Source organism: Corapipo altera, unplaced genomic scaffold, assembly GCF_003945725.1.
Source record: "Corapipo altera isolate COAL_440 unplaced genomic scaffold, ASM394572v1 49, whole genome shotgun sequence".
NCBI classification, from domain to species: domain Eukaryota; kingdom Metazoa; phylum Chordata; class Aves; order Passeriformes; family Pipridae; genus Corapipo; species Corapipo altera.
In genome coordinates, this window is record NW_020884879.1 from 8,038,930 (window position 1) to 8,053,652 (window position 14,723).

A 14,723-nucleotide genomic window follows, 5' to 3' on the forward strand; every position below is an offset into this window, starting at 1 on the left:
CTTTAATTATGAATTTACATATTTTACTAAATTGGGATCTTTATTTTTTACAAATATTTTTGAAGAACAAAGTAATTTTCTCTAATTTTCTCAACTTCAGCTAGATACAGTACAGTTATTCTGCAGCAGAAAGGCTTCCATTGCACTAAATGGCATGAAAGTATGTTCTTATGCATTTTCTCGACTGAGAACTTTTACCACTGAGCACAATTCCTGAAATACTAAATTTTCTCTCTCAGACATTAGATCCTGAGCTACCAAGAAGCTTAGCAGAATTAACCACATATATTGATCTAAAACATCACTTCAAATACAAATTTGCCCAAGAATTATTTTTATGTCATATTGACGTTGATAACATTTATAACCGAACAAATAGGAATAGGCTTGTACAGTAATATTTATTCAAATTTAGAATTAAAATTTGATTTCAAACACTTTAAGAACTTTTTTTTATTCATTTTTCATGGGCATTTATAGGCTTGTGCTTGATTAGTGTGACTATTCATGGAAACTAACTGCTAAGGTCATATTTGCCAACAGCAAATTTTATATTGAATATGTAAATGTGAAATTTGCCACTAGCTGTGTGTATGACCCTAGCCTTGCAATGGGATTAGTGTGAACAAACCTTTGTTCTGGGAATGATCTTTTTTTTTCCCCCAGGACTGAAGCTCTGTGAAGTCAAAAATAATATTGAAGCCACGTTTTCAAAAATCTTAGACATATCTTTGTTCATAAAACATTTTAAAATTTAAGACTGTATTTCAAAATGCCATGTCAATGGGATGACTTTCACCTTCAAGCATTAGGAATGGGATCAATAACTGCCATATTATGTAGTTAAGTAATGTGTGTGCATTTTGAATATTACTAATGATCCTTTCACAAATTACATACATAAAAAAGTACTTCTTTAGTGTTTAGTCTTAGAAATTTCACACAGAATTCAGCCATGAGAGGACTTTTTTTCTGGCAAATTGTAATTGTGGGAACAGTTCAACTGAAGGAGCAGGAGATTCTTATATATTTAATAAATAAAAAGCAGTTTCATTGTTTTGTAATAATCATGGCTAGAAAAGTTGGACCATTCAAGTTCACTACTGTAATGATAAAAAAAAAAGTCACTATGATCAACTATGAAAAGAAAGAACTCCAAATCCTTATGAACAATTTGAGGAATAATTTGATTTAATAATTTGATTAAAATTATTTCCTCCTATTGAGGAGCACACATTACCTGCAAAATTTGGAGACATTAATGCCAAGTTATTGTCCAGTTTCTGTTACAGCTTACTAGAAAAAAACATTTCCACTTTCTACTTTGCTTTGATTTTTACCCTTACTTAAAACCCACTCGTCCAAAAAATATTATTGAAAAGCTTCTGTCTAAGGCTTTTTGCTTTAGCATAAAGTCTTCTAACAAAAGAAAAATGCATATCCATTAATAAAAAGGTTTCTAGTGACCTTTATTCCTAGTGATTTTTATTCCGATTGTACTTGGGTACTCTAGGAATCATGTAGATAAATATGGAACATTTTGCTTTATTTTGTAAATATAGCTGATTATTTTTCTTTATGTAACATGGATAATATCTTCAGCCTTTTTCTATACTGAGTATTTTATATGACCTTTGTACAGGGGATGGAGAGTCCTAAGTGACTAGGTTGTCTTCCAAGGTTTTCCTACTTAATTGCTGATATATGGCTATTGGTTTTGAGAGACATTATACAGTATTATTTTTCAATTCAGCTCATGATTATCTACTGGAATCTGTTGTGCTCTCTTACACTATTGGATGGGTCATGCACTATACACTATAATTTCTTTCTAGAATAGTGACTGCCTTATCATGCACTGTATTCCATAACACCTGCAGGCTACAAACAGAATCTTAATACTCTGAGTAAGAGGTATTGATATTATTACCTGTTGTGTTGGTATTTCCATTTAGTTTGTTAATAATTTCATGACTGAAGCTCTGACCAGTATACTGCACAGATTGGTTGTGGTAGCTCTTATCACCAGAAAGTGTCATTCTAGTATAGTCTGTCTTTTTTTGGAGATTGCTGGATGACAATCAAAAACTTACTTAAAGATGTGTTGGAGAAATCTCTTATGGAATATTTAGTTCGTACATTATATAAATGTAATTAAATTTAATTATATAATTGTAACTAATCTTAATTTTTTTTAATCCAAGAGAATGTGTTTTATTAAATTTCTCTGCTTTCATTTAAAGGTAGTTTTGTCGATCGTTTGCTCTTGGAAATTCTTATTAGAGAATAGAAATATGAAGGATTGGTTGGTAGCCTACAGAGAATTAGTAAATTTTGGTTTTGGATTATTCTTACCAAATCCTATTATATTGGACTAGAACCCACTAAAATGATACTATTTGCATAAAGATAGATTCCACAAGGGTATCGTGTAGATGGGATGAGTAGGAGGAATTTCTACATGTTATCTGGGTATTAAAATATGACCTGTTTAGAATAAAAGCTATTTTAATTTTTTTGGACCCTTGAAGGTAAATATTCAAAGACTCTGGAGGTTTCTTCCAGATGTTCCAGGTGTTCCAGGTGTTGACAGCTTTTTCTGAATATTCTCCATAACATGTAGTTGAAAGGAAAAACCCTCCCACACATGCAATCATGCAATCCCAGCATAGACTACCACCACAGTTGCTTTCTGATTCTTATGAAACAAAAAAACCTTGTGTCCTCAATAAGAAATCCTCTGTAGATTGAACAGTTGTAGATCATTCATCTCCAGTACACACAGGATGCTCTGCAAACTTTTGGAAAAACTGTGGAGAAATCAGTAGATGCTATCATAAAAGTAGTGTAAATGCTTTATAGGAGTTTTTTTATTAAGGGGTTCACATATTTCTCCCGAAGCAGCTTTGGTCAATATTTGATTTGGACAATGTCTTTTAAATTGATCCCAAACAAAATCTTGCTCCTTTGTAAATTTCTGAGCTATACCAATGAGAAATTTACTAAAATGTGTACATTTGTGATTAAAATGTGTAGTATTGGTAGAAGATGAAACATGTATGTTAATCTAATGAGTTGAAACCAGAATTAGGCTTATGGATTTATAATATTTGACTGATGGTGGAGTTGAGTAGGTTACCTAAGTACATGAGGGGATTTTATCAGTCTCATAGAGTTGTAATTTACATTTAGAAAACTATCTTAAAGTTTTGTGTTGTCCAAAAGAATTAAAGTTTCCTATTTAATTTAAAAAATTTGTAAATTTCATACTAGGAAAAGTTCTACTGGTATTTCTGTCATTTTAAGTATTGGTAAGGGATTTGCCTTGCTTCTCTTAGCCAGTTGTTTTGGAAGTCATTAAATATGTAATTTAAAAATATGTCTTCATGAATTAGCTTGGAAAGAGAGTAGATACCCAGCAGCTGAATACATAATAATATTCTAAAAGTGGAACAGCTGTGATTGTTTAAAGTAGAGGACTTCTTAAAACTGTAGAACTACACAGATTGTTTAGTGTAGCTGAATAATCCTGGAGAAGTAGAGACATATGTGGAGCAGATAATGTGAAAACAACGATAGGCAGTTCTGAACTCTGAGTGGCTTGTACTTACTACAAATAGATACACTGAGAAAGCTCATAAGACTTGGAAAGGGTTTGGGTTGGAGTTTTCTAGTTCTTCGATTTTTTTTTTGTGTGTGTTTCCATAGGTATTTTCTTGTCATGTATAGCTGCCTATCATGAAGCTGAATGGGTATTAAATGCATATTCATGTATCTATTTCTTCTATGGACCACAGTCCCAGACCATTGGACTATACAGTAGCCCATGGACTATATGTTGGGAATCATTAACAACACCCATTGTTTGGAATTAAAATGAACATTTGCATTAGAATCAACAGTCTGAAACTCAGCTGGGATGAGTTAAAAAGTATACTGGTTGATCATGGTAAATAATGTATTATTGGTGAAATCTATTTAAGGAATTCATATTTTTCATTTTTCAGACCATGGTATGAAATGTTTCAGTTCAAGGACTTATGATGTCCCCTGTGACCTGTGAGTCAGGGACTCCAGGTTTTGTTGTTCTCAATTTTCATAGACGTAAGGTTTCAACAAGTTATAATTCCTTGCTTTTCATGGTTTCTGTATTGGAGTAAGGGCCTTCTAATTATTTAATATGAACTGTGATGACCAGTAAGTGCCGTCTTTAGTGGAACAGAGTTAAGAATTAGGGTACATGACCTAAGAATGCAAATTAAGCACTTAAAGCAATATTTTTATGGGTGATGTTTATTAATGATGCTAAGATTAATGAAAGAACAGGAAAATACCTCAGACTTTTTCTTTAATATTTTTTTTCCTCAGGTGTTTTCATCGATACCTTTTGCTGAGGCACTCCTATATTACTTTTCAAAAGATAAACATGCATAGGCATTTTAGTGTTAATCATGGAGCATAGAAAGGTTAAAGATTTCCAGAAAGCTATTGTCAGATCTTTTAGACAAAAATGTAAGTACTCCATTCCACAAGTGTTAGACTTAAAAGTTTAAAAGCAGATTCTTCTTTCTAACTTGATTGCGAATAGATCATTGAAGAAATAGTAGTATCTTTTTGTCTTGAAAGTGCATTAAAGAAAGAACTGGCAGGAGTCTATGTCCTCTCTGTGATCTATATTTGGTCTTCTGTTGCCTGATGGATTTTTTTGTAGTTAATTTTGCTTCCCATAAATTGTTTGTTAAATTAATATTTCTCCTACCTTCTCATTACACTATTCATGTTGCTTACATCTGATTATTTTAGTCATTCATGTAAAGGAAACTCTGTATGTGTCTCTTAGTGTTAGCCGATATAAGTGGCCTACTTTGTTTGTAGGCTTGGAACATGATGAAATCTATTTTTAAAGGGGGATCACTTAGTTTTCTACTAATGCTTTATACAGCAGTCTTGAGGTTGCATGTTCTGGTACCTCTGTGACTAAAACTCATGAGCCAGTGAAAACAGGTAGAGCTAGGATCCATGAAGGAAACCTGAATATTATAGCTATAAAATGACTAGTATGATATTGTACATTTGAGAATCCTCCTAATGGTCTAGCTTAAACACGTGCTGTCACTTGGAATCAGGAATAACTTTCTGTCTAAGTGGCCAATCTGATGGGACTTGTCGAAAAACATCAAGCTCTGAATCTCTCTGTATGTTATTCTGAAATGATCTCTGGTATAGTGCCTTAGTAGCTGGAGCATTTACTAAGTGCTCCCTCAGTTCCACTGCTGTGTCATCTTGCAAATCCATAAACCTCTGTCTGGAATTTTCAGAATAATTGCTTAGTGATGGGCTCTGTAGGGTATCTATGCTGTAAGTACTTATCTTCCTGCATCCCCCTGCACTTGTTTAAAGCTGTGCTAGTAGCAGGATTCATGCAGAAGAGAGTTTAGAGTAGAAGGACATGTCTTCCTGTGTCCTTGGCAAGTGCACCATTCTGCCCTGCAGTTCTTTTTACTTGTTTGAGATAGTCCCCAGTTCTGGCATGCAGCACTTTGGGTTTGTCTCTAAATATCTAACACAGGTTCTGAAACCAGACAGTAAAAATTTAAAACATACAACTGTAGTAGTGTCAAACTATAGTCTGAAGTATACTTTGTGTTGTGCAGCCTGAGTAGGAGCTTCTGTCATAAAATGGTGTTCTAGTTTTCTCTGTATATTGGGAAAAGAATTTTTCTGAAGGAAAAGTGTTGATAGTTTTTGATATTATATTGGTTGAGTCACTTCCATTGTTGGTAAATACTGTGTTAAATATAGATCTTAGAAACTAAAAACTCACCATGCAGTGATGTATTCTTAATGGCTTTTACTAAATAAAGGAGTTGATTTTTTAAATAAACGTAAGACAATTGTGGGCATGAAGCTTTGTAGCTTTTGACCTATATATGATTGTATCAAAATGCATGTTGTGGTATCTGCTGATGGACTTGATACTAGTGCATTATACAACTGTGCAGTGAGTAGAAAGGTGTCTTCTACCTTTTCCTTTTTTTGTTTTTCTGATGTTTATAATTCAAAGTACTCACCAATGAACTGATTTTTATTTAATGACTGAAGAGTGAAATTACTGTGTTCAGGAGAACACAGATCTTGCCATCTATATGTCTTCTGTTTTAAATCCTTACCACTTCATTGGTGGGTAAATTTCATCAGTAATTTAATAGGTGTTTTATGGTCTTATTGAGGAAAGAATACTTACTGATGTCAGAGGGACTTCACGCTTCAGTGCTTTCCTGAGTATATTGGAAGAGACTTCAGCATATGCTCAAATGTTTTCATGAACTGGGAATTTAAAAGGTTTTATACAATTAAAAGGCAATATCATTGTAGACATTATTAAGAATTCAGACTAGTGTTGTAATTCTGTAGAGATTTTATTCAGCAATATCACATATCATCATAAAATTTGCTTCTTCAAACGGCCCCCTCACTGTCATTACAGTAATTACACAGAAATATAGACACTGTTACTCCAGAATCACTGACTCTTTTATTTTTACTATTTCACACAGCTACTGATGTGTGCACAACTGGGTTTTTTGCCTGTCTCACTTCATTCATGAATATCCTAACTTTATATAGGGCTATGTGTGGTAGAAGTAAATTAATTCTTGATCCCACTGGTAGTAAGATTATGCATTGCATAAGAAAGTTTACTGACAATGTTTCTGTTTGTGTAGTTCTTTCCACATGAACTCATTCTGCATTAAATATATATAGGATTTTTAAAATAGCAGTAGGAATTTAGTATATTGCTATAATGTTGATGAAGAGATGTTAAGACTTTAAACATGGTTTCTTCCTGTTACAGATGACTTCATTAGACACTGCACACCAACACATCAATAGTTAGTATTACTAGATGAAATAAAAAATTAAAGCTCAATCAAGTAGTAATAGCAATACTAAATAACTTTTTATTATTTAATCCACTCAACATCTGTATCAACACATTGTGTTTCTACTATTCATTTTTAACTAGCAAAATTAACTAGATAAAATTATGTGAACTCCTATGCCTGAAATCTAGAGCTTTGTGGAAGATTTCAAAAATATTAAAAATCTAGGGCTTTGGGGATAAAAAAGCACATGCATCTTGAATAGTCAGTATAGCCTCTGGAAATAAAACACATCATAAAGAGTGATAAAGAGAATAAGCAAATCTTTTTAATGGTGCCTGGTCATGCCTTTTATGCAATCTGGGATATGCAGTGCTTTAGAAATTGTCAGGTCAAATGCAAAGGCATACAGAATTCTTCTGAAGGGAGATTTTCCATGGCTTATGGTGAGCATATATAATATGGTTAGACTTTGAAAATGTTAGGTCTACTACTGAGTTAAATTTTTGTCCTACAAATATTCCATAGATTTATCACTGTAAGTTTATCTCACCTTCTCCAAACTCTTTTTTATGTGATAAAAATCATCTTAGGAAGTTGCTGCATTTTTTTTTTTTATTTTTGAAATAATGTTTTTATATTTATTCAAAATTAGTATTCCTTAAAAAAAAAATGTTTCTTTTTAACTTTTTAGAAGTTGAGAACATTTACGTATTTTAATATACTAGGGAAAATCACAGAATCACAGAATATACTGAGTTGGAAGGGACCCACAAGTATCATTGAGTCCAACTCCTGGCCCTATGCAGGACACCCCAAGAATTACACCATGTATGAGCATTGTCCAAATGCTTCTTGAACTCTGTCAGGCTTGGTGCTGTGACCATTTCCCTGGGGAGCCTGTTCCAGTGCCCAACCATGCTCTGGGTGGAAAACCTTTTCCTTATACCTAAACCTCCCCTGGCTCAGTTTCATGCCATTCCTCGAGTCCTGTCACTAGCCATGAGAATGAAGAGGTCAGTGCCTGCCCCTCCTCTTCCCCTCACAAGGAAGTTTTAAACTGCAATGAGGACTCCCCTCAGTCTGGTCTTCTCCAGACTGAACAGACCGAGTGACCTCAGCTTCTTCTCATATGGGTTCCTCTTCAAGACCCTTCACTGTCCTTTTGGCCCCTCTTTTGGACACTCTCTAACAGCTTAATATCTTTCTTATATTGTGGTGTCCAAAAGTGCACACAGTATTTCAGGTGAGGCTGCATCATTGCGGAGCTCAGTGGGACAATCATCTCCCTCGACCAGCTGGCGATGCTTTGCCTGATGCCTCTCAGGACATGGTTTTCTGTTTTTACTGTTTTAAATACACCTTACCCCTGTGTGGGGAAAAACAAAAAGCAACCCCCAACTTTTTTCTCATTTGTGGACTAACATATCAGTAATTTAAGGACTTTAATATAACTGTATCAAAATATGGAAGTACCTCTGCAAAATGAGAAGAATTCTGAAAGTTTTCTAAATTACTGCAAATTCCTAAGAGAGCTTCATTATTTGCAGAAACTAGTAAGTAGTCCTTAGGTTTTTAGTCTTGAGTAAAATTTATCATTCTAACAATACATGTTGGTGCTGGGGAAAAAAATCTGAAATTAGTTCCTCTAATCAAACTAGCTCTAAGGTTTCCTTATAAATCAGAAATTCTGCTATGACTCTGAAAGAATGTATAAAGGATTTAGATAGTATATATCTCTCTTATGATTGAAAGTAACCTTGAAATATTTCTAGAATTATCACTTCCAGAAATAACTAACACTTTTGTTGTCAATGATAGTGCTTGATTGACAAGGTATTGGCAATCTATACAAAATAAATGCGAGGGAGGTTTCTTCCAAGTAAGAGAGCAGGATGGCTGTTCACATATCTATCCAGTTCTTTATCTAAAAATTACATCATGACTGACAACTAGTTTCTTCAGTAAGTTCATGAAATTACTTCAGTGGTAAAAGCTCATTATCACTTAGTTGGTGGAATATACTGCCAATTCTTCAGGGTCACATGGATATACTTGTGCAGATAAAATCATTCTTTGTGAATGTACATGAAACAAGGAACACATTTCCTTTTGCACTCTCCTTGTAATTTTCATAATTGTCCTCATAATTGTCCTCTGTAACTTTTTTAGCTAAACTGATGTTTGGTAATGAGAAAGAAAGAAAAAATAATTAGTATGCCAGTGTCTCTGACTGTTGGTAGAATTCCACTTATATTTATAAAGCTCTAGAAATTCTAACTGTATTGTCTCTTCCAGACAAACTGACACCCTGTGTTTCAAGTGAGTTTTTTTCATAAATATAACTTCTCATAACAACTACTCACAATACTTTGGACGGTTACCTGCTTTTTTCATAATTTATCAGTTTTCCACTCATGAACGTAAACTGTTCTGGTGTACCACTAAAAGAATTCCTCTTTAAGAGTAGGTTTCCCATTTTACCTGATTCTCTTTCTGCACAGAAGAATGGCAGTGTGACGTGCTGTACATGATGAATGAGGACACAAATAAATGAATCCTGTAAGGCATATTTGATTTTAAATAGTTCTACAATTGTTCATTTCTTATGTAAAGTAGGGACAAATAATATAAAATAACAATAAAGCTTTCAACTGAAAGCTAGAAAAAGAAAGTAAAGCAAAGTAATTAAAATTTCCATTTTCTTCAACTAACCTTACTCTTTGATAATGACTAGAAAGTAAGTGAAATGGGATCAATAATTCATCTGCTCTTTGTTGTAATTACTACCTAGTAGTTTTCTCTTTTAATCTTTTATCCCTCTTTAGTCTTTATTCTTCATGTCAAAATCTTTCTGGATTATGTGCTTCATACATTCCCAGATACACTTCACAGTATTGCTGATTTCAAGTGAAATGTGTTCCAGCTTACAGTTTTCATCCTATGAGATAAAGAGGTTTGAGAGGGAGAGGTTAGAGAAAAAGGTCACAGTAAACTACTTATGGCATCTTACAGGCTTTACAGAGCAATACATTATCAAGTGAAATCATGTAGACTCATGGCTCGTTTTACTCCTGGGAGAAGAAAGATTCAGGGCAGTTACTGTCTCAGCCTCTTTCACAGATGATATCCACTTATTCTTAGATATCTTAAAAGGTGACTTTACAAACTAAAGTTGGTAATGCTGTAAGTTCTCTACTTATTTTTTCTCTGTTCCTGAGTAAAAGGAAATATTTTTTTAAAAGGCAGAGGGTAGCTGTATTTTGCTGCACTTTGTTTATCCACATCTGTCATTTCAATAAATACCTGTAAGTTCCTACTTTTGCCTTGACTGTTCTGAACTGTGTGACTGATACATAAGAGAGGAGAAGGATGTTCTGTGGAGGCTAAGGATACAGTACGGTTTCTCCAACAGAATTCAGGACTTCATAGTCTTGATCTGCTGTTCTGCATATTGCAAATCATCTTTCTATGAAATAAGTGCTACTTGCGAATGTTAAGATATAAAATGTATCAGAATTGAGAAGTGCTCATCAAAGAGGTTCATGTTTCAGACTAAATGATTCTATCATTCTGTGTTACAGATTTTGTTTTGGGCATGAAGTATAAGTTAATTAAATTTGTTGTGATATATGTGTGTTTATTTGCACACATACATATAAACACATACTACACTGCAAAATGTGCCTTGACAACCACTGTGTTATTTTAAATAATAAAGAGTCTAAAATTTCAGATACTGAATCAAATATTCTGTCATTATATTGTTACTTCTCTGTGGCAACCAGCATGGAGTAGGAAGTATTGTATTTCAAGGCAAAGTCAACATTTTTTTTAAGAATTAAGTTAACAACATAATGCAGCGATTCTAGGTGAAAACATTCCTATGCATGCATGTAACTAAATCTGTAGGGTAGGTTGTTGATAGACATAATTAAAGAATAGCAATCCTTCATAAATTATTTACAAGGCTTTCGCACAAGCAGCAGCTTGACAGAAGGGTTATCTGTGTGTTATCCAGCTACACCGCAGCAAGGGAGTAGATATGTGCTAGTTTAAAATGTTTGTCTAATATCTGGCTGCGTAGCAGCCCTCTGAACACGACTGCAATGATCTAGCTCTCTGCACAGAGAGGCGTGGTACAACCTTCTGTCATTGTAAGCCCAAATTAAATCAACCCTTGAAGGGTTTTGAAGTTATAGAGCCAGAACAGGAAATGGTTCTTTTCTGAAACAGAACTGTGCGACTCAATGATTCTTGCCTCTCATATTATAAGCTGATTCAAATGTTCCTCCTCCACTGTTAAATACAGGATTTTGCTTAGTTGCTTTTGTGCCTCCTTTGTGCCACTCTGGGGATGTGCCTGGAGTTCCCTTGGTCTGCTGTATGTTTGGGGTGTCTATCAGCTGTACCACACAGAAGCTAAAGGCATGAACAAGAGCCAAAGGGGTAACTGTGGGAAAGTGCAGGAAAGCTAAAAGTATTCACAGCTGGACAGGTGATTTGCACATTCCTATGTCCAACATGCAAGCTGCCCTTTGGCAAAACCCAAACTTGTGCTTATCTGAGATTCAAGGCTTAAAATAGATACTTTTCCTCTGTGTCTGTGAGGAAGATTAGATCTCATCCATGCTGGAGCTCTTCAGCTAAATTTAACTCTGGCTATTAGAAAGACTCATAATAGTAAGTAAGACTTACGGTAACAGCTGTGGAAACTACTGCTGTTCTTTTGGTTGAGGATTTATAAGGCAACTTTGCAGGGAGAAAAATTTTTTTTTTTTTAATGCATACATACTAGACTGGATGACCTACAAGGAGGTACACAGCTGAATAGTGTCAGAGAACAAGTTGTATAATGGTACAGGTCAAAGTGCTAATATAGGAGGCCAATGCCCCTTTTGCCCCATTAACTACCTGTGTGGCTAGAAAAACAACAGAGAAACATTTAGAAAGCTTTATGTCTTGCTTTCTTTACTAAGAAGTTAAATTCTGGTATGTGAAAGCTGTGTGGCAGTGCTTACATTTGCTGATGCATTTTGGTCATAGATTTATTTCAAGGTATCTGTCTATTTCTCTTCCAGGTTCAGGTCCTTCGCAATGCGGGGGAAGAAGTGACCCTAACTGTGTCCTTTCTGAAAAGAGCACCTGCATTTCTCAAACTGCCACTGAATGAAGATTGTGCATGTAAGCCTTTATTACTTGGCCAAAAAGAACTCAGTTCAATGCTTATGAACGCTTGCAGCTTCTGAAACTACTGTACATTGAGGGTGATTGACACCATCTTTTACAATCAGCATTACTGCCTGAATATAAGATGCTTCTATTGCTAGGGCTTTTGTTAACATTCACTTCAAGCAAAAAATTGCTATCTTTGATTGAAAAACAGAAAACCAGGCATTTGCATGGTGTGAATCAGCAAAGTTGAAGGTAAAACGTAGAGTTATTTTAGTTTGCAGTAGCTCACATCCTGATGCGGAGTATTTAAAATCAGGTTTTCAGAAAGCATCAGATAGTATTTTAATCTCAAAGACTTTTTTCTTGCAAATGTGAACATGTGATGTGTGTGTATATTTAGAGGGCTTAACTTTGCTGTTTAAAATTCAGAGGCTTTGGTGGAGGTGTCTGTCTACCTAAGAATAAATTACTCTGGGATGATAAGTATTTTGTTTAAGTCCAACCGAGTTTTAGTCAACTAGCCCCATGAGAGAGATATGGAGACAGCTGTCTCCCTGTAATTATATTAAATTGTAAGTGTAGATGCATAATTATAGACAGTCGCAGCATACTAAGCATATTTATATGTCAACCTGTGTCTTTTGTCACCATTGCTTTCCTTCTGCTTCTTTCTCCCAAGAGGGTAAAAGGAATTGCTTAATTTTTAAGCAACAAAACACCAAATTTTTGATTTCAATACTTTTAGCCTTTGATTTTAAGTTAGTAGGAATTAAATAAACTAAATTATGAAATAGCATTTTGTACAAAGGAAGTATTGTCTTTTTCTTTTTCCTATGTGTTAAATTTTAGTGAGACAAGAAACATATCAAAACTGTATTCTTAACTAAAAATGTATTCCATTGTATGAAAGGGTACCACAGAGCATCCTGAGTGAGGCACAGGAATCTGCAATTGCATGGATCCTATCACATTACTTTTGAGGTGTAGCCCTGCGATCTCCTGAACTGTTACAAGAACATTTAGAACTGCAAACTCCACTGAGAGTAACAAAGTTACTCAAGTTTCTTCAAGTAAAAGCAAAGAGAGAGAAAATATGCACTTCCCTTTTATTGTCAAATTTGCAAAAACCTTTGCTTTTTTTTTTTTTCCTTGCTAAACAGACTATTCATTTTTTTTAAGCAAAGCACACCAGGAGGCTTTCTTGTGCCTCCATTCAGCTTTCAAAGGAATTTAACTCAAGCCAGAAGGTAGATGCTGACTGATGGAGAAAGTAAATGAATGTTATATATGATAAAAGTCATTTGGGGGGGGGGGGGAAGAGGGAGAGGATGGGATGGGGAGAATGCATACATGCATACACAAATTTGAATTACAGCATCATAGATTAATGAAGATTTTTTTGTGAATTCATATTTCTATTAGGTGCCCCCAGTGACCAAAGCAGTGGCACATCCTCTCCGCTATGTGACAGTGGTTTGCATCTCAACTACCACCCCAACAACACGGTAAATGCTTATATTTCCTTGATGAAATTACATGGAAGAATAATTATGCTGTAACAGCAAAGTGGAAATACTAATAAAGGACAGCAACATGGGAGGAGCTCTAATTAGCATTGGAGATAGACAGTTCCATAGAGGGGAAAAAAGAGCTGCCAGATATTATGGTTGGGAATTAAATTAAGACAAATTATTACAGGCTGAGATTGTGCCTTGATAGATGTGATTACTATTTATACGGGGGCAGTAGGGATTTCGCAAAAGGTTTTTCTTCTAGATGATTTTCTCCGCATATGAATTAAAATTCTTAAAATGACAACATATCTATTTATAAAAAAGGAAGAAAACTTTTTCATAATATTTTTCCATTACTTATATTGCATACATTATTTAAAGTTTTTGGCAAAAGATGATTTAGGAACCTATTTTTAAGGTGAGAGTGTTTTACTTCTAGTAATATACACTTAAAATCTTACTGAAGAGTGATAGGGTTATGGAGTAAAGTGTGTCTAGGATAAAATGCTCTAGATGCCCAATCAGATTTTTACTAAAAGATGCCTATGAAGTGCAACAAGGGACTTTTAACAATTTTCTTAGCCAAAAAATTAAAAATTTCCATTATTCTATATAGTTCTTAAGGGTTTTTTTCTGAGTATTTGGCTTTGTAGTAGATAAAAATATAAAAAGCACAGTATAAATAGACCAGTATTCATCATAATTATTAATAAAAACTGTAAGCTTTGTTGAGTAGACTTTGGAATTTTTGATTTCTGGCTTGTTTTACTGTACTTTCATAATTTACTGTTAAGGGTTTTAAATAGCAGCCCAGACTTTTAAAGATTAATACCACAGGTTTAAACCTGACTGTAATATGGGAAGCCCCTAGGAATTATACAAGTTTTAGGAGCTGGAATATATAAAAATAAGATAACACCAATAAAATTGATGTCAAATAACAGTAAAAATATATGTAACTAATGCAGCAACAACAAAAGCAGATTTGTCTCAACAATCTATATAGGTATGTATATATATAAAAAGGCTATGACAGCAGATACTAAACTGATTTATTCTGCTAGCCACTTCAATTCTAACTTTGCTTTTCTCATAAAAAACATAATTTCATTTCTGAGTTCTCTTTCTACAGGTGTCAAAACTGACCTAG

General features: G+C 34.3%; 1 protein-coding gene across 4 annotated transcripts in view; it reads left to right on the plus strand.

Annotated features, from left to right (window-relative positions):
- SNTG1 (syntrophin gamma 1) overlaps window positions 1-14,723 on the plus strand; it is a 342,205-nt gene that overhangs the window by 215,710 nt on the left and 111,772 nt on the right. For all 4 annotated transcript variants that reach the window (XM_027638780.1, XM_027638782.1, XM_027638783.1 and 1 more), the window contains 2 exons: window positions 11,966-12,068; window positions 13,482-13,564. In XM_027638780.1, coding sequence (XP_027494581.1) covers window positions 11,966-12,068; window positions 13,482-13,564 — 186 coding nt within the window. The remainder of the gene's footprint in view (window positions 1-11,965; window positions 12,069-13,481; window positions 13,565-14,723) is intronic.